At 52.9% G+C, this 18,451-nt stretch overlaps 1 protein-coding gene across 1 annotated transcript; it reads left to right on the top strand.

Moving 5' to 3' along the window:
- The first annotated feature begins 350 nt into the window (after positions 1-350).
- Positions 351-13,844, top strand: PVR (PVR cell adhesion molecule). Its single transcript, XM_082710725.1, has 8 exons — positions 351-635; positions 3,089-3,448; positions 6,139-6,441; positions 6,950-7,067; positions 9,387-9,535; positions 10,390-10,518; positions 11,778-11,809; positions 12,312-13,844. Exons 1-8 carry the CDS (start codon positions 548-550, stop codon positions 12,354-12,356), a joined length of 1,224 nt encoding a protein of 407 aa, XP_082566851.1. The 5' UTR covers positions 351-547; the 3' UTR covers positions 12,357-13,844.
- The last annotated feature ends 4,607 nt before the right edge of the window (positions 13,845-18,451 follow it).

Raw genomic sequence — 18,451 nt, 5'->3', positions numbered from 1 at the left:
AGCACACTTGTCGCCGGCGAGTACCGAAAAATGTACAGAAGTGTTGAATCATAGGGGCGCCTGGGTGGCTCAGTGGGTTAAAGCCTCTGCCTTGGGCTCAGATCATGATCCCAGGGCCGGGCATCGGGCTCTCTGCTCAGCGGGGAGCCTGCTTCTCTCTCTCTCTGCCTGCTTGTGATCTCTGTCCAAAAAAAAAAAAAAAAAAGTGTTAAATCCTTATACTATACACCTGAAATTAATACAACACTGTGCTTATTACGCCTCCATAAAAAAGAAGAAACCACCCGCTAAATCCTGGGCGGTGTCTCGGTGGCGCAGACGCAGAGGCAGCCCCCCCCTTCCCCCGCCCACGCAGGGCCGGTCTGGAGGTGAAGATAGGGGAACTTCCGCGCGCCTGCTCGCTCCGGCAGGCTGGGGTGCCTCGGGGTCTAGGCTGCAGCTTCCAGTCGGCGGCGGCGGACGAGGGAGAAGGAGCCCGGCAAACTAGGGAGGAGGCTCGTCCCGTCCGGAGCGCGGAGCGGCGACCCGGCTGCGGGAGGAACCCAGTATGGTGCCGCCGCGAGAGCTGCCGCCGTTACTGCTGTCGCTGCTGCCGCTGCTACTGCAGTCGCTACCCGGCGTGCCCACAGAAGCCCGTAAGTGACACTGCCCCCCCCCCACCGCGGCGCGGCGGCCGCGGCTCCCCTTCTACCCCCGCACTGGCAGGGTGGTCGGCCTCCCCCAGGGCTGGAGGAACAGAACGGGGTAGGACCCCAGCCTCCCAGAAAGCGGCCGGAATTCTTTACGGTAGAACCGTCGGTCAGTCTAGGAAAGCTGAGAATGAATGACTCATGCCCCGACACCTCACATCCCGCTCCTGCTCACGGTGGCCAGACCCCAGAGGCCGGGCCCATTGACCTCATCAGAGAATGCTTGATTGGGGGGGGGGGGGTTAGAAGAGGGCAGGAGCACATAACCTCTTCCCCCTTCTGACCCCAAATGTATGGCTCTAAGTCATGGCCATTCATTTATCCATGCAGCTGGGCATTTCATCCCACACAAATTCACCAAGTGTCTCACAATGTTCCAGGCCCTGGGGATATAGCTCTGAAGTCAGATGGCCCCAGTTTCAAAAGAGCTTTTGGCATTTAATACCTGTGTGAGCTCAGGAGAGTTTCAGGGAAACTAAAACTGTTTCCCTAAAAAAGTGTTGGGGATGGGGGAGATGGAGAGTCTACCTACCTTCTAAGACTCTTTCTTGGGTGGATGCCGATCAAAGTTGGATACACTGGGTAAGAACAATAATGACATGGTAATTTCGATGAACAATATTAACTCTGAATGCAGACTTGGGGAAGCCACAGTTGGTCATCTCAGCATTTCCCAAAAGGTGATTCCCAGAACTCTGGGCACTTCTCCAGAAAAGAGGGGCCCAAGGCTCGAGGACGTCACAGAGAGCCACCAACCCAAACCTCCTAAGGAGATTCCCAATATGAGCCCCACTGTGGCCTCCATTAGGAGAAGAGAAGCAACTTGCCCAGCGCACCAGCAAGGAGTAGCAGGTCCAATGAGTGAACCAAAATAGTGGACAGAGTCCCCCTCTACCAGGACGGGAGAGCCTGGTGCCCAGGAGCAAGGGCACAGGATAGACCTAGGCAAGTGGCTTGACCTTCGGAGGTGCACCTGACCTCTCCGTCCAGTGAGGATGAAAATACGAGTGCATATCTCACGGGGTCGTGGAGAGGGTTGGGGGAGGCCACTTGTAAGGAAACAGCTTGGTGTCCCGCACAGAGGAGGCACTTGAGTGTGGCCGTTATGCTTCACCCAACGCCGTCTTCATGGCAACCTTGCCAGGGACGAGACCTGCCATCGGGTGGACGAAAGCCCCGGAGAAGGAGACCCGCGTGCCCAGAGCCACACAGCACATCAGTGGCACAGCCGGCACTCAGACCCACTTTAGCAGGCTCCCCACTCTCCAATTGCCTGTGTCCAAACCGTGCCCTCCTCCACACAGCACACTCTAGGCACCCATCTGCTACTTCCCAGCTTCCTCTTCCTGATAACACAATAATTACAATATTCACCTTGGCAGAGTGAAGTGACACCACCCACGCACAGTCTCACAGCTGCTGCTGCTGCTAGCAGTACCAGAATTCAAAACCCTTACCTCCTTCCCACCTCCTCCATTCTCTTTATTATTACTAGTAAGAATGGACAGCATTGTGTTTATTAGTAGCAGTAGGTGCCAAGACATATTGAGGACCTACTATGTGCTGAGGCCTGAGCCTGAAAGATTTTAATATGGAGCCTGGTGGGTTAGAGGTCAGGACTGCTGAGCGCAGTCCGCAGGGTTCAAATCCCCCTTTGGCCGTTTACCTTCTCTGTGACCTGGAGGAAACGATTCTGTGCCTTGGTTTCCCCATCTGTAAAGTGAGGGTGATAGTAGTGTTTGCTTCAAGGAGCTGTTTAAGGGCTAAACCCCGAGAGATGCGTGAAGCACTGAGAACAGCCTGTGTGTGGTAACTGTTATTAGTCCCACATTACAAACTAGGAAAAAGAATCAGAGAGGTTAGGTAACCTGCCTGAAGCCTCACAGCAGAGATCGGAAGGGATCCAAAATCCTTGGGTTATAATTGCCTCCCTTCTTGTGCCAGGATCCCCTACAAACCTTCTCCCAAATGGGGTCCATGCATAGCAATAATAATAATAATATCATATTTCATGGATTCTAGGACTTAGATATGCTGGGCCTTTTCCCACCCCTCAGTCAGAGTTCCTGTAAATGACAGCGTCACAGTGGCATTGATGACAGTGAGCTGATGGAAACGCCTAGGAGCTAGATAGTGGTAGTTACTTGCACAGCTCAATGCCACGAACTGTGAGCTTTAAAATGGTTTAAATGGCAGATTTAAGTTTTCAGCCTCAGTACGGAACACAATTTAAAGCGTCGATGGGGAAATACGGTAATCACAGGCCCGCGAGGCTGCTCGGACGCAGACAGAGGGCAGCAGACCCAGTTCAGCCCGGGAAGGGGTGAGTGGCCTCCTGGGCGCCCCTCAGCATCCGACCTCGGACGCCGGGGTCTGACCCGCCCGCGTTTGCCCCGCAGGGACTGGGACGGTCGGCGTGCTGGCGCCCCGGGAGGTGAGCGGCCTCCTGGGCGACACGGTGGAGCTGTCCTGCAAACTGCCGCCGCTGGAGCAGGAGGTGCACGTGACGCAGGTGACGTGGACGCGGCAGGACGCGGCGGGGAACGAGCTCAACGTGGCGGTCTTCCACCCCATACAGGGCGCCAGCTTCCCCGAGCCCGGCCGGCTGGAATTTGTGGCCGCCACGCCGGGCTTGGAGCTGCGGGACGGATCGCTGGCCCTGCGGGGGTTGCGCGCCCAAGATGAAGCCAACTACACCTGCCGCTTCGCCACGTTCCCCGAGGGCAGCAGGAGCGCACGCACTTGGCTCCGCGTGCTCGGTGAGGGGGGGGGCGGGAGGCGGGGAGGGGCGGGGGGGGGGGAGGCTGGGGTGTGGCGCAAGGATGGAGCGCCGAGATTTTGTGGGGACCAAAGGAGGAGATGGGGCAATGATGGGGAGGTAGAGATGTGGGATCCTGGAGAGTAAGGTTAAGCTCTTGCAGACTGAGGGCAGAGCATGGGGGTGGTGGATAAGAAGGGGGGACAAGTAGAGTCCTGGCAGGGGCTGGGAAGCCTGGAGGCCAGGGTTTGCCTCCCAGTTGGCTACCACCAGCTTGGCAAACGCCTTCATCTCAGACTCTCCTTTCCTCACCTGTAAGGTATGGTTAGTTACAAGTGTGCTGTCCTCAGAAAGCTGTCCCTGGGGTCTCTGGAGTTTATCCAACTGAACCTTAGAACGGAGGCCCCTGTGAGCTCCTGATGGCTGTCAGTCATTGCTACTCCCTTTGGTGAGGAAGGGAGAGTTGAAATACACAGACAGGAAGGAGGGCCATTCTGACACCCAGGAGAAGAGGCTTTCCCCACCATGGACCCAGATGCCCCCAGGCATTGTCATCGATTCAAGGTTCCTGTTCCCCAGCAGAACATTTCCTCTTTGAAACTGAGGAAGTCCCTGGCCTCTGGGAAGGAGAGATCATCCTGAGGATTAGTAAGAGCTGATAAGTACTTAGAGGATTAGTAATAGAGGATTAGTAAGAGCTGATGCGTACTTACAGGGAGTTACCTGTGCTGGGAAGGGATCCAGGCCCTTACAAGATGCCTCCTGCACCGTTAAGTCCTTGAAGCGGTGCCCATAGCGCCCAGCCAAAGGCAGCACTTTCAGCAAATCTGGGACTTCAGGTCTTCGGGTTGAGAGTAACCCAGAACCAGTGAGCATCTGGGGCCAGGGCTAGGGGCCCAGCTCCCAGCATCTAGCGGCTGCTTGCCAGGCCATGTCCCCCGCTCCCCAGCAAAGTCCCCGCTAACAGGAAACTCAGTACAGCATCCTTGGAATCCAGCCCAGGCTGCCATGAACCTGGGGAGGTCATGGTAATAGGAGACCTTGGTGGGGCTCAGAACACCAGCATGCTGGTACCTTAGTAACAACTGGGAAATATCAAGCAGCCCATGAAGAAAAAAGTTAATCTACCTCCTTAACTTTGGAGAGCTTCCCTGGGATTGTAGGCCACATTCTGTAGCATCTACTGTGATCCCTTAGGTGAATCAGAGGCAACTGGAGACACAGCTTTTCATGTCTGCAATGAATCCCTCCCCAGCTCCACGCCAAAGTAGATAGACCCAGACCAATCTTCCTCTACTCTATGTTAATCAGAAAGAAAGGTGTCAAGTCGCAGCAGCCCCTAAACCTTGCTTACGTCTTTTATTTTATTTTTGTAAAAGATAATGAGACCCAAAGAAAGGGAAGGGTGAAATTTCATGCTATGCTTTCACATTCATCAGTGAGGCAGGGCTGGGAGGGGGCCTCCCCTCCAGGAAATCAAGTTCTCTGCTGCCTCCTCGCTGGTACCCTGGGAGTGAGGAGTGTTCCAATTGTGGATAAACTTGAAGGGCATTTTGCAAATTATAAAATAATGCATTTTTGAAAAGCACATTTGGTTGTAGTTTTAAGACAGAGTTCAGCTGTGAAATCCATCAGACGTGCCAAGTGAAGCACAAATTGGGAAAAGCAAAATAAATCGAACTTGAGCCCAAGCGATAGAGGGAATTTGCTTGAACAGAAGTGGACAACTAGATTGTCTAGTAGATTATTCCCAGCACCTGTGATTTCCTTTTCTCTTCATTAGCCAGAGATGACTAATTTAAATTTAGAAGCTGATTTTAACTTAAAATTTCCATGAATAAACTATTCATTGCAGATGCCTATTATACTACGTAACCATTGTTTTGGAAATTTTGTGTAAAATTAAAACTATCAGTATTTTACCAAAAAAAAAAAAAAAAAAAGACAAAAACCTACAACCAGTGAGTCAAATTTAAGAGAAATCTCCAGTCCATAGTAACACTACAGGAACAAGTAATAATGAGGAATGAATGAAGCGAAGCCCCAGGTTTGGGAATTACCAGAATAATGAAGAGATGGTCACACGAGGGGTTTGGAGTGGAAGCCCAGCTCTGTCCTGTAGAACTGTGTGACCTCAAGCCTGTCTTCCCTTCTCAACCTCCACACAACTGCTCAGCCCTCCCCTCCTCCATGAAGCCCTCCTTCACCACTCCCCCAACATTGAGACACCCTTTCTGGGCGCCCCCATCCCAGCTTTGCCCATTCTGGGTTGCCACTCTCTGGGGAAGTCTGTCTTCCCATTGGACTGTATACCTGCTAAAAGCAGGGCTGGGGGCTGCCTTGGGCATTGCTGGGTCCCCAACATCACCCACCCTCCAGCCAGGCACTGTATTCCATTCCCAATAATAATAGCAGCATTTCCTGAGCATGTATTATGCACCAGGTACCATCTTGGGAGCTTTACCTGCATGTTCTCATTGCCTGTGATCCTGTCCTTATCTCCCATTGACAAAGAAACTGAGCACAGACATGCCCATAGCCACCCAACAGCCTGGGGATGGAGCTAGGATTTGAACCCAGACCTCCAGTGCACTCACCTAGCTGCCCCCCTCCGCTGGTCCTCCGCTGGTGTGCTGTTTGCTGAAAGACCGCAGGCGAGGACTGACCAGTCCTTTTTGCTCTTGTCCGCAGCCCAGCCGGAGAACAAGGCCGAGGCTGAGGAGGTCCCGCTCAGACCACTCGGCCCAGAGCCTGTGCCTGTGGCCCGCTGCGTCTCCAGTGAGGGCCGCCCGCCCGCCGAGCTCTCCTGGTCACACCTGGATGGGAAGACCAATGAGAGCCTGGTGCCAGGACAGCAGCCTGGCACATACACCGTCACCAGCTTCTTAATCGCAATACCCTCAAGCCAAACAGATGGCAAGCCTGTCACCTGCAGAGTGGAGCATGAGAGCTTCAAGGAGCCCGTCCTGCTGTCCGTGACTCTCGATGTGCCTTGTGAGTGCACCCAGATGTGAGCAAGGACAAGGACCACTGTTCTGCTGTCTCCACCCCCACCCCCACATTGTCTACTGGGGACTTTGAAAATCTTCCCTGTCGATCATATTTGGGGTGGATAAATAGCAGCGGAGGCAGGGTCATCCAGGATTCTTCCCAGCAGGACTTGTCAGAGCCTTGAATGTGCTCCTGTATGTGATCGGTGTCCAAGAGGCCTCTTCTCCCAGGACACCCATGCCATGCCAGGACTTGGCTACCCAGGAAAATGACTAGAGAGAAGCAGATCCCCAAAAGCCTTCTCAGCACCCCGCTACCTCCCACCCTGCCGAGGACTTCTGGCCTTCTCTGCTCTGAAGGAATCCATTACCCAAGACTCCTCACGGCCCTCTGTGTCTTGGGCTGTTCCTGAAACCCACTGAAGCCTTTTCTTGTTATGACATGCTCCCACATATCTTAAGGCCCCTCTGAAGGGTCCCTGTCTTTGAGCCTGTGTGTCTGTTTCCCTCAGACCCCCCAGAGGTCTCCATCTCCGGCTTTGATGACAACTGGTACCTCGGCCGCAGGGAGGTTGCTCTGAGCTGTGACGTCCGCAGCAAACCGGATCCCACGGGCTATGACTGGAGCACGTGAGTCCTGGGCCGACCTGAGCCCCTGGGTCCTGGGTCTGAGGGAGTCAGGTCCTGAGTCTGAGGAAGGAGGGGCTGGGGGCAGGACTCCTGGGTCTGAGGGAGGAGAGGGCTGGGGGCCTGGATTCCTGAGTCTGAGGGAGGAGGGGCGGGGGCCTGAACCACTGAGTCTCAGGGAGGAGACTGGTACAAGAAAGTGAAAAGAGAGAAGTGGAGTCTAGGCCACAGTAGGATTTCTGTCTCGTATGCACAGTTTATGAGGCGATTTAGGGCAGGTTCACCATTATACCTGCTCTTTTCGGCTGTCTGCTGTGTGCCAGTGGTCACATGTGACCACTGTGACCCACAGTGTGACCCATGTGACCCCCACACCCCAGGCACAGGCAGCACCGTCACCGTTCCCCAGGTTAAAGATGAGTCGGGCCCCAGTAGGTGCCGTCACCTGCCTGGGTCCCAGGGCCACAAGGGTGCAGAAGTGGCTCCACACTGATCCTCCTAACATCTGGGTTTGGCCACCTCTGCGGTCGCCTCATGTAACCCACCCAGTCGCTTCTGGTGGAGTGGGTGCCATCCCCACTGTCTCGATGAGGAAACGCAGAGCACTCCGATTCCCTCAAGTTCGGACCAAGACTAGGATGCAGAGCAGGGAAAGAAAAAGACAAAGGGATCGATTGTTTTACAAGCTCCTTATTGGGCCCTTGTTCTTATTCTAAATAACTTACGGCCATTGTAGAAACTTCAGACAATCCAGTTAGGAGAAAAAGAAGATCTGTAGGCAAGTGTCCAGAAATATACACCACTACCCTTTGTTACACAGCCCTCCTGCCTTCTGTTCTCTGCCTTTCTCAGCAAAAACCGTGCCACGGGCACCTTTTTGAAACTTTCCCTGTGTCTCATCGCCTTCCCGCGTGACCCCATGTAGATCCCCGTCACCATGTCCCCCAGCGTTTCATCAGGCCAATCTGTAGACGTTCGGAAAAGACGTATGACTTTCCCAACAAGCACTCAGGAACCCACCCGGTGCATTCTCCTGCTTTGCCCAATCACGTCCATCAGTCTGTCTCCTCTCCCCATCCATCCGTCTTCTACCTGTTAGGCATGTCAGAGCCCCCACAGCGCCCTTTTCAGTGCTGCTGGGACCCCGTTCCATCCAGGGCACAGGCCATCAATTATTTAACCAACCCTGGACGGGGCTCACATCCCAGCTTGCAACCCTGCAGATGCCACGGGAGTGCCCATCCCCCACCAGCCCACCTCTGTGGATAGCCACTGCTACGTCTCTACGGTCAGTCAAGGGAATCATGGTCAAAGGTTTTCCAGTGGTGAAGGCAGACGCCTCTCCCATCCTGCTTCAAAGCACCGTGATCCAGGCCCGTGAGCCATGGGGCTGGGCTTCCGTCCAATCTATGCCGGATGCCCAGAAACCCATGCTTGCGTCTTCTCTGTCCACTAAACTGAAGCGTGTTGATTGCTTGCTCTGTGCCAGACCATATGGGCCAGCGTGTCTTGGTAAATGAAACAGGCCAAATTCTCTCGCCTCCTGGTGCTTCCAGTCTAGTAGGGGAGGAAAACAATAGACAAAATAATGCTGTGAAGTTGGTAGTGCATCAGATGGGGATAAAGCCTGAGTTAGAGATAAAGCAGAGGTGGGGGGGGGCATTGCACTTGAAATCAAGGTGGGGGCAAGAAAGGTAGGTCTTGCTAGGGTGACGTCTGAACAGAGGACTGAAGGAAAGGAGGATGAGCTGGGCACATACCCAGAAGAGCATTCCAGGCAGAGGGAACAGCGTGCAAAGACCCTGAGGTGGGGGTATTCAAAGACCACAAGGAGGCCACCGTGGACATAGAGCAGAGGGGAGAGTCACAGACAGTGTGGTCGGTGGTATCTGCAGTCAGCCTGTGGGGTCTGTGGCTGTGTGGACACTTTGGGTTTATGCTGAGTGAGGTGGGAGCCACAGGAGGGCTCTGAACAGTAAGGGAGGGGAACAAGTTCGTTCTAACCAGATCTCTCCAGCTGCTGCATGTGGGGCAGAGTGGGGTGGGCATGGGGTGGAGGCAGGGAGTCCTGGGAGAAGGTGGCCGCGGCAGCCCAGGAGCAGGGAGTTCAGCCTGGGGTGGTGGCCAAAGAGGCCTGTGGCGTGGTCAGAGTCTGGTGAGGTGTTTCAGATGGGGCGGAAGGCACCTGCTGCTAGGAGGGATGTGGGTATGAGAGGAAGAGTCGGGAGATTCCAGGGTTGCTCTCAACTGAGATCAGAGACGTCATGAATATGCAGTGAGAGCTCACACCTGCCGCTTCCTCCCGCCTCGGGTCTCTCCCAGGACCAACGGGACCCTGCCGCCCTCTGCTGTGGCCCAGGGCTCACAGCTCCTGATCCAGACCGTGGATGAGTCCATCAACACGACTTTCATCTGCCAAGTCACCAATGCCCTAGGGACTGGCCAGGCAGAACTGCCCATCCTGGTCAGAGGTGAGGAGCCCCTTGGATGGCAAGAATAGAGGGACCAAAGGCGGAGGTCACAGCAGGATCCTCTCTGACGGAGGAGTTTGGCGGTGGTTCCTGGTTAAGGGAATCGTCAGATGCAAGAAATCTTTCTGATTCCCATCCTTCCCCTAACACCCCTCATGAAAGGACCAAGGGAGTCAGCTTTAGTCTCATTAACTTACCATCTGTACCACTGGAACCACTGTGCAGCCTCCCGGATACACCCCATCTGCAAACCCAGGCTTGGGTAGCTGTGTGAGGCTTGTCCCCAGGACTCAGAAAGGCTTTTCCAAGCATGTGAAGCAGGAGTCTCTATCAGTTGCAAGTGATAGAAGCACAACTCTAAATAGCCTAAGCAAAAATGGGACTTTACTGAAAATGCACCTTCAGGTATGGTTGGATCCAGATGCTCCAACTGTAAAACCCAGGAACTTTCCTTTACCTCTCTTGTCTCTGCTTTTCTCTGTGTTCTCAGGGACATGAGATATTCCTCAGCAGCTACAGCCGCCTGTCTCCCCTGTCTAGTAGTCCCAGTTGAAAGAATACACCACTTTCAGTAGCTCTAGCCAAAGTCCCAGGGTTGACTGTCGTTGGCTTAGCTGGGGTCCCAGCAGCCCCGTGAATCTATCCCAACAGCCAAGGAGAATGGAATGCTCTGATCAGCCAGGCCTGGGTCAAAGTCCTGTCCTAGGAACCAGGGGGTGGAGTCAAGTCCACCTGAGACATGACCGGGAGAAGCCAGGCGGTAGCTTCCCTAAAGGACAAGGAATCATGTTTTAGGGGCACGTGAAGACCCCAGGAGCCCCTGAACTTAACCCTGCTTACTTCTTCTCTTCCAGAAGGACCTCCCAACCAGGCGCCACAACAAGGCTTGTCCCCTCTGAGCATCGCTTTGCTGACAGTGGGAGTCCTAGTCGTTCTGGCCCTGCTGGCCTTCCTGATTCGTCTCTGCCTGTCCAGACGCTCCCGTGAGTCCCTCCTCTTTGGCATATCTCCTGCCTGTCAGCTTAGAATGAGCATCCCCACAGCTGCCATGCTCGGCCACCTACTATGATCTAGACTCATCCCCGAGTACGGCAGCCTCAGACTGAACCCTCAGTACCATGAGTTTCCCGTATCCCAGCTGAAGGCCTCCTCCTCCAGAAAGCCCTCCCTGATCTCCCAGAGTGAGCCAAACACCTGCTCTGGACCTCCCCCCGCCAGCCCCCACCCAAGGCCTTGCCCCCTCGGGAACGCGCCACTGTGTGGGGACTCATCTATCTCTACAGCGAACTATGATCCCCAGGAGGGCAGAGCTAGAACTGTCATGGCCACAGCTGTGTCCCCAGCCCTGCCTGCCCCTGCACCAGGCACACAAGAGGCACTTGAGGAAGGGTTTGCCAAGCATGGCATCTCCGGAACCAGACTGCCTGTGTCTGCGCCCTCAGTCTACTGCTTTTTTTTTTTTTAGTATTTTATTTATTTGACAGAGAGAAATCACAACTAGGCAGAGAGGCAGGAGGAAGCAGGCTCCCTGCAGATCATGACCTGAGCCGAAGGCAGAGACCCTAACCCACTGAGCCACCAGGCGTCCCCAGTCTACTGCTTTATTCTTTGTGTCATCAAGGGCCAATGACCTACTCTCTGGGATTCAGGTTCCTCCTCCATGGGAGTAACCACCCCTGATCATACGGGTGAAGCACTCAGGGCAGCATTTTGGCACATCGTTAGCAACACGCCGGGTGCATGCAGGCTCTGAGTCCGGTTGTCGCCAGTATCAGCGGTTAATCCAAGCTCCATGAGAGTAGGGATTGGGGCTGTTTTGCTCACGGCTGTATCTCTGGCACCTAGAAGGCCCCTGGCGCAAAGTAGACATTTCTTATTTGCTGAATAAATCCCTGTGTGATGGTTGAGGAAACTGAGGCACAAAGCGTCAATTGGCTTAGGTCACACAACTCCTAAAGGGCAGAACTAGAATGTGAAACCTTCTCTCAGGTTCCAGAACTCATGGCAAATAAATATTTATTTATGCTTAATAACTGCTGGGTTATTATTAATAGCTGGATAGCTGGGTGGGGCACATACCCCAGTCCTGTTTTACGCCTAACCACTGCGGGGAGTGGCTTCCCCACGCCAGCAGCAGAGCTGGGGCTGAGAACGCAAGGGGCTCCACCACCCACATGCGTCCTCTCGCCATGCTGTCCAGTCCTGTCATTCATTCCCGAAACTTCTCCTTCTCTTTCCCTAGGTCGGGACCAACACCGCTCCTCGGCGAATGGCGTGAGTGTAGTGGTGGGGCTGAGGAGGGTGTGGGGCTCTGCATGAACCACGGACTAATCCCGTGGACATTCCTAAGGAGGGGACAGGCATCTCTGGGGACCTGTAGCATTTAACCAAACGCCAACATGGTGTCAGGAGCCAGGTCCTGGATTTTCTCTCCAGATGCCTCCAGCCGTGGTTCCCAATCCCTCCTGCCGGGCAGACTCCCCTGAAAAGTTTGCTTAAAATGCAGGTTCCCGGGCCCTGCCCCCTGAGCATCTGGTCTGGTGGGTGTGCTGGGGCCTGAGGATCTGCATTTCCGTAGGTGCCCCTTCCCTCCCCACTCATGACCACACCTTAAGAACTGCCCCGCCCTTTTGGCTAAGCTCAACTGAGGAAGCACCGCCCTGAGTTCCAGGGAGAGGGGAGGGAACAGGCCCACAGCTCTTTGCACACTGGGTTCCAGTGGGCAGATTCTGTTTGGAAGGGCCCTGAGGCTAACGTTTTAATATCTGCCTTCTAGCATGTCTCCTATGCGGTTGTAGACGTCAGTGTAGGATCCACCTAAAGAGAACACAAAGTGACAGCATCAGGACTGCTGGAGAGAAGAGACTGGGCCCGGCGAAGGCATGGACCTTGCAGCTGGACCCTGGTCCCAAGGGATGAGGCTCCTTCTAAAGAGACGGGCCACCCTTCTCATGCCAGACCTCAAGAATGTCACGTCCGCCCTGCACTGCAGTGGTAGGTGCAAGTTCAAGTGCCCCCACGATCCCTCTCAGGTGCCGTCATTCACTGGAAGGAATCACAGCACTCAGGAAAGCCGGTGCACTTACGGTTACAGTTTATTACAATGAAGGAATGAGGTTAGCAGTCACGTGAGAAGCCGCATAGGGCACTATCCGGGAGAGACCCTACACCAGCTCTCAGCTGCACGGACAGCACTGAATTCTCCCAGCAATGATGTGTGACAACACACAGAGTCTCACCAACCAAAGACGCTCACCTGAGCCTCGTTTTCCAGGGTTTTTATCCGGGGTACATCATTGCAGATGTGGCTGACCAGCCATGGAGCTGACCTTAGTCTCCAGCACCTCCGCAGGTCAGGGCCCCACTATGAATCACACTGTTAGCTTAGACTCTCTGGTGCTGCCCACAGCCCCAGGCAGAATAAGACTCCTATCAGCCAAAACACTCCCGAGGGCTTAGGGCCCTGGAGCCAGGGGCAAAGGGCCAATCTCTCTTTGGGCAAGATTAACCCTTTCCTGCTTCATGGAGCCACACAGACTATTCCAACTGCCAGATAATTTTTATAAGAATTTGACCTCTGGCCTTGAGCTTCTAAATCTCTGTATTCATGGCATCCCTTGGTTACAAGAAAGAACTGCCAACCTTCGTCCAGAAGAGAACCCAAGTCTGGAGTTCAGCTGCTTAGCGCTGTTCGAGGATCAGGAACAATGGCAGACATGAACTTGAAGGATAAGAGATCCTAGCACCTTCTGCCAAGACTCAGGCCATGGGAGATCATCTGTAGCCAGCATGCTGGGCTGGACAGGAACCCAGGGAACATGAGCTAGTCATCCACCAAGGAAAGCAAAGTGTGAAAAACAAGAAGGAAGAGGTCCTGGGGGAGCAGAAGCTACAGCTGTTCAAGACACAAGACAGCCCTCAGACCAGGAAGGATACAGCCCAAGGTCCCGGAGGCAACAGATGCAACAGGCCTGTTTCCTATTTTATAACAGATGCTGATCTCAGGAGCAGGATCCAGAATTCCTCTTACAGTGAGACCTGTCTGTTGGGGAAGTACTTGGCAGGATGTAAGGCCGTGGGCCAGGGTGCTAAACCAGAGAGTGAGGCATGAGCTTCTGTGCAAGAGAAAACAAGTTCTTAGGGTCTTCTCTGGATGGAGAGGAGAGTGTGAATAGAGAAGAATGGGCGGAGTGAGGGGCAAGGGCGTGGCAAGGCCCATAGGGCTCCACAGTGTCAGGGAGACATTGTTGCTACATAAACCCCTGTCCATCCCCAGCCCCAATATTAAAGTTAATTTATTACATCTGGAGTGGCTGTGTGCAAGGGAGGTCTTTTTGTAGGAATTGGGGAGGAGCTGCATTTTGTGTGGACTTTCAGCATGTGGGACAGAACCAGAGGTGTGGGAGCAAGATCCTGAATCAAGAAAGTGTCTGGGTGACTCAGTCGGTTAAGCATCTGACTCGATCTCTGCTCAGGTCTTGATCTCAGGATCATGAGTTCAAGCCCCATGCTGGGCTCCACGGTGGGCATGGAGTCCACTTAGAAAAAGGCAAAAAAAAAAAAAAAAAAATACACTACAGGGACATGAGCCCCCAGGATTCTCAGACACCCTGGGGAAAGTTCTTATTTATCTCTCTCTCTCTTTAATATTTTTAACTAGGTCCTATGTAAACACCCCAAATCAAAAGTTATAAAAAGCAAGGGGGTGTCTACTTTGAGTTAATTTGCACATTGAGAATAAGGTGAGGGTCCAACTTCACGCTTTTGCTTACAGATATCCAGTTTTGCACAACCTTGTGACTAAGATTAACACCACAAAACTATACACTTAAAAATGCCAAAAATGGTCAATTTTGTCATCTCTATTTTCCCACGATTTTTAAAAGTTGATAATGTAATATACCAAAAACCACCGAATAGTACATTTTATTTTTTTAAGAATTTATTTATTGGGTGCCTGGGTGGCTCAGTAGGTTAAGCCTCTGCCTTCGGCTCAGGTCATGATCTCAGGGTCCTGGGATCGAGTCCCGCATCGGGCTCTCTGCTCGGCGGGGAGCCTGCTTCCTCCTCTCTCTCTCTCCACCTGCCTCTCTGCCTATTTGTGATCTCTCTCTCTGTCAAATAAATAAATAAGATCTTTTTAAAAAAAAAAAAAGAATTCATTTATTTATTTGATGGAGAGCACAAGCGGGGAAAGCGGCAGAGGAAGAGGGGGAAGCAAGCTGGGGGCTCAGTCCCAGGACCCTGAGATCATGACCCCAGCCGAAGGCAGAGGCTTTAACTGACTGAGCCACCCAGGCGCCCTCTGAATAGTACATTTTAGATGGGGGAACTGTATCACCACAAGCATAGTGGCTTCAAACACAAAATTCTCTTACAGCTCTGGAATCGGAAGTCCAGAGTCTCCTGGGGCTAGAATCAAGGTGTCGGCTGGGACTGGTTCCTCTGGAGGCCTCAGGGGAGAACCCATTTCCTGCCTTTCCGGCTTCTAGAGGTGCGGCCAGCACTGCTTGGCATACAGCCCATCACGTGGCCTTTTCTCCTCCTGCTCCCTCCTCCCTCCTCCCTCCTGTGGCCTTCTCACCTCCCTCTTCCCTTTAAAGATCCGTGCGATTACACCGGGCCCCCTGGGGTCATCTAGAATCTAAGTTCCCCATCTCAAGGTCCTCGACTTAATCACACCTGCAAAGTCCTTTTGCCATATAAGAGAACATATCTTATCTACCACTCCCACTAGAACAACCATGGCATTGCTTGTCGGGTAAGGTTATTAATGCACAGAGAACAAATAGGTATTGTTTTTTTCCATAGTAGGTAGTGTCTTAGACACACCATTCTGTACCTTACTTGTATTAGTAGGGTTTCTGGAAATTCTGATGGAATGTCTTCAGTTTTTTTTTACAAAAAGCCACATAGTGGGGCACCTGGGTGGCTCAGTCAGTTAAGCATCTGCCTTCAGCTCAGGTCATGATCCCGGAGTCCTGGAATGGAGCCCCATGTCAGACTCCCTGCTCAGAGACGAGTCTGCTTCTCCCTCTCCCTCTGCCCCTCCCCCACCACTTGTGTGCTCTCTCCCTCTCTCCCAAATAAAATCCTTTTTTTTTTAAGCCCCATAGTTGGACGCCTGGGTGGGTCAGTTGGTTAAGTGTCGGCCTTCAGCTCAGGTCACAATCCTGGGGTCCTGGGATCGAGTCCCACATGGGGCTCCTTGCTCAGCAGGGAGCCTAGTTCTCCCTTTCCTGTTCCCCCTGCTTGTGAGTGTGTGCTCTCTCTCTGTGTCATATAAATAAAATATTTTTTTAATGTAAACCACATAGTAAGTACCCCACAGGAGGATATCTGGAACTTTTTTCAACCAAGACCTTACTGGACAGATGTTTGTAGTATTTCTGCCCCTTTACCATTACAGTGATGTGGTGGGTGGCCTTGTGCCCTGTCACCCCCCACCCCCAGCTCTTGTTGACACCTGAGTGTAGGACACACTCCTGGAGGTGAAATTCCTAGTCAGAGAGTATGTGCCCCTATTGCTGCGATAGATACTGACAAACGGTCCTCCACAGAAGTCTCTGTTCCCAGCAGTGATGGACGCAACTGCTTGTGTCGATGGGGGAAGCATCTGTGGGTTCCACAAAAGCCAGGAGTCGAGAGTGGACCCTGTATTTCAGTGTAGGAATTGTATAAACTCCACATACGACTGAGAGAACCATGATCATCCATTCTGGACAAGGAAGGGGAGGGGGTCTGATGGACTAAAACAGCCCCCAGCCCTCCCTCTGCGAGGAGAGAGAAGTGGGGCAATGTCATTTATATCAGGTTTGAAAAACTGCAGAGCCAATGCCATAGATTATATGGGGAGGCATCTGGATGTGATCATAGTATGAAAACACAGGAGAGGGGTGCCTGGGTGGCTCAGTAGGTTAAGCCTCTGCCTTCAGCTCAGGTCATGATCCCAGGGTCCTGGGATCGAGCCCCACATTGGGCTCTCTGCTCAGCAGGGAGCCTGCTTCATGCCCCCCACCATCTGCCTGCCTCTCTGTCTACTTGTGATCTCTCTCTCTGTCAAATAAATAAATAAAATCTTTAAAGAGAGAGAGAGAAGCCTCAGCACCTAGAAAATGCAGGATAACTGGCTTTGCTTTATAGGCTGCCTAGCCCTGCTTACAGAGCCTTTGCTCCAGGTGGTTAGTGGTGATAATGTATCAAGAGTCCCTCTGACTCCTAAACTCCCCTTTCTGCCCAGCCAAATTCCTACCAGAATGAGGCTGGTTTGTGCAATTTTGTTGCAGCCCAGACTTGGAGCTATCTCCCCTAGGTGGCTCCACTTGGAGACAATGGCTGGGTTTGCAACAATCTCTCTCTCCAGCAGATGGACAGAGAAACTTACAAAACTGCAGCCAGAAGGACCTAGGGAAAATCCCTGTGAACACCGCAGTAAACATCGTACAAAACCTTTCAGGCATTAGGGACCTTTCAGGAGTTGGGGGATCAGTAATTCCTCCAGAAAAAATGCGCTTCCCTTGAACAGGGTTACAGAGGGGCAGGGAGAATTCAGGAGGTAGCTCAAGTCCAAAGACAAGGTCAACACCACCACCATGAGACAGCTGTTGCCTGCTTGCCAAGCCTCCTGCATGAGCATCTCCTTACCCCTCCCAGCAGCCCTGTGAGGTGGCGATGCTTGTCCCCATTCTCCAGAGGAGGAAGCCAAGCTCAGACAGGTGACGTCATTTGCTACCAAGTCAAGATTTCTCTCTCACTCCAACCTGGGGACCCTGGTAGATGCCACCACCTCTGGCAATCTGGTGACATACACAGGCAAACTGCTATCCCAACCTAGTGCTCTTCCCACAGAACCCGAAACATTGCCCGGCGCTGCCCCCTTCTGATCCATAGACAAGCACTGTCCAACAGAAATTTCCATGATGGTGATGAAAATGCTCTGTAGCTGTGCTATCAAATGTGATAGCCACTGGTCCCGTGGGATAACTGATCACTTGAAAGTGACTAGGCCGAGAAACTGATTTTGAAGGCAGTGAATTTTAATTGATTTAAGGGTCTATTTCAGTCACCTGAGGTGACTACTGACTATAGTATCAGCACAACCCTGGACCCTCCATCACCTAGACCCTGTCCCAAGAGAGCTCAAAGTTCCAATCAATCCCTCCTTCTTCTCCAACCTCACCCCCTCCTGCTCAGCCCGTTCAGTTAGGATTTTCAGCCTCCACACCTTGCATGTGCTATTTATGATGCCTGGTAAACCTCACACCCCTCCTGCACCCTACCATCTGTCTCATAGCCACTCCTACTCCAGGTCTCTGTTCAGATGTCTCCTCCTCCAGGAAGCCTTCCCTGCCCCTCAGGCTGAGTGAAGCACCCTTTTGGGCTCTTCCGGCCCCCTGGGCTCTTCCATCTCAGGATTGATCACTCTGGATCATCACCAGTGTCTGCACCCATCCCAGAGAAAACAGGTGAAGCCTCTGGAGCCTGTGGATAGGGGGTGCTGGGGCTCAGCTAGCCTCAGCCATGTCTGGAAGGCACCCCCCCCCAGGATCCCCACTAAGCTGACCCACTTCACACGGCCAAGGCCCAGCCCTCCAGCCCAGTCGGCGTCCACTGTGGCCCCTTGGCATCTCCACGCTCTGGAGTGAGTGTGCCCAAGGAACAAGGGCCCAAGAATGTTAGCTGTTGCTACCGTCTACCACCCTCTTTTATTTATTTATTTTTAATTAATTTATCTTTTTAATGATTTTATTTATTTATTTGACACACACAGAGAGATCACAAGTAAGCAGAGAGGCAGGCAGAGAGAGAGCAGAAAGCAGACTCCCCGCTGAGCAGAAAGCCCTATGCAGGGCTTGATCCTCAGACCCTCTACCTGGGCACTGTTAACATCTTAGTCTGGCTAATTCTGTGTAGTCA

Source organism: Mustela nivalis (assembly GCF_964662115.1).
Source record: "Mustela nivalis genome assembly, chromosome: 18".
Taxonomy (NCBI): domain Eukaryota; kingdom Metazoa; phylum Chordata; class Mammalia; order Carnivora; family Mustelidae; genus Mustela; species Mustela nivalis.
This window is presented reverse-complemented; position numbering and strand designations above follow the sequence as displayed.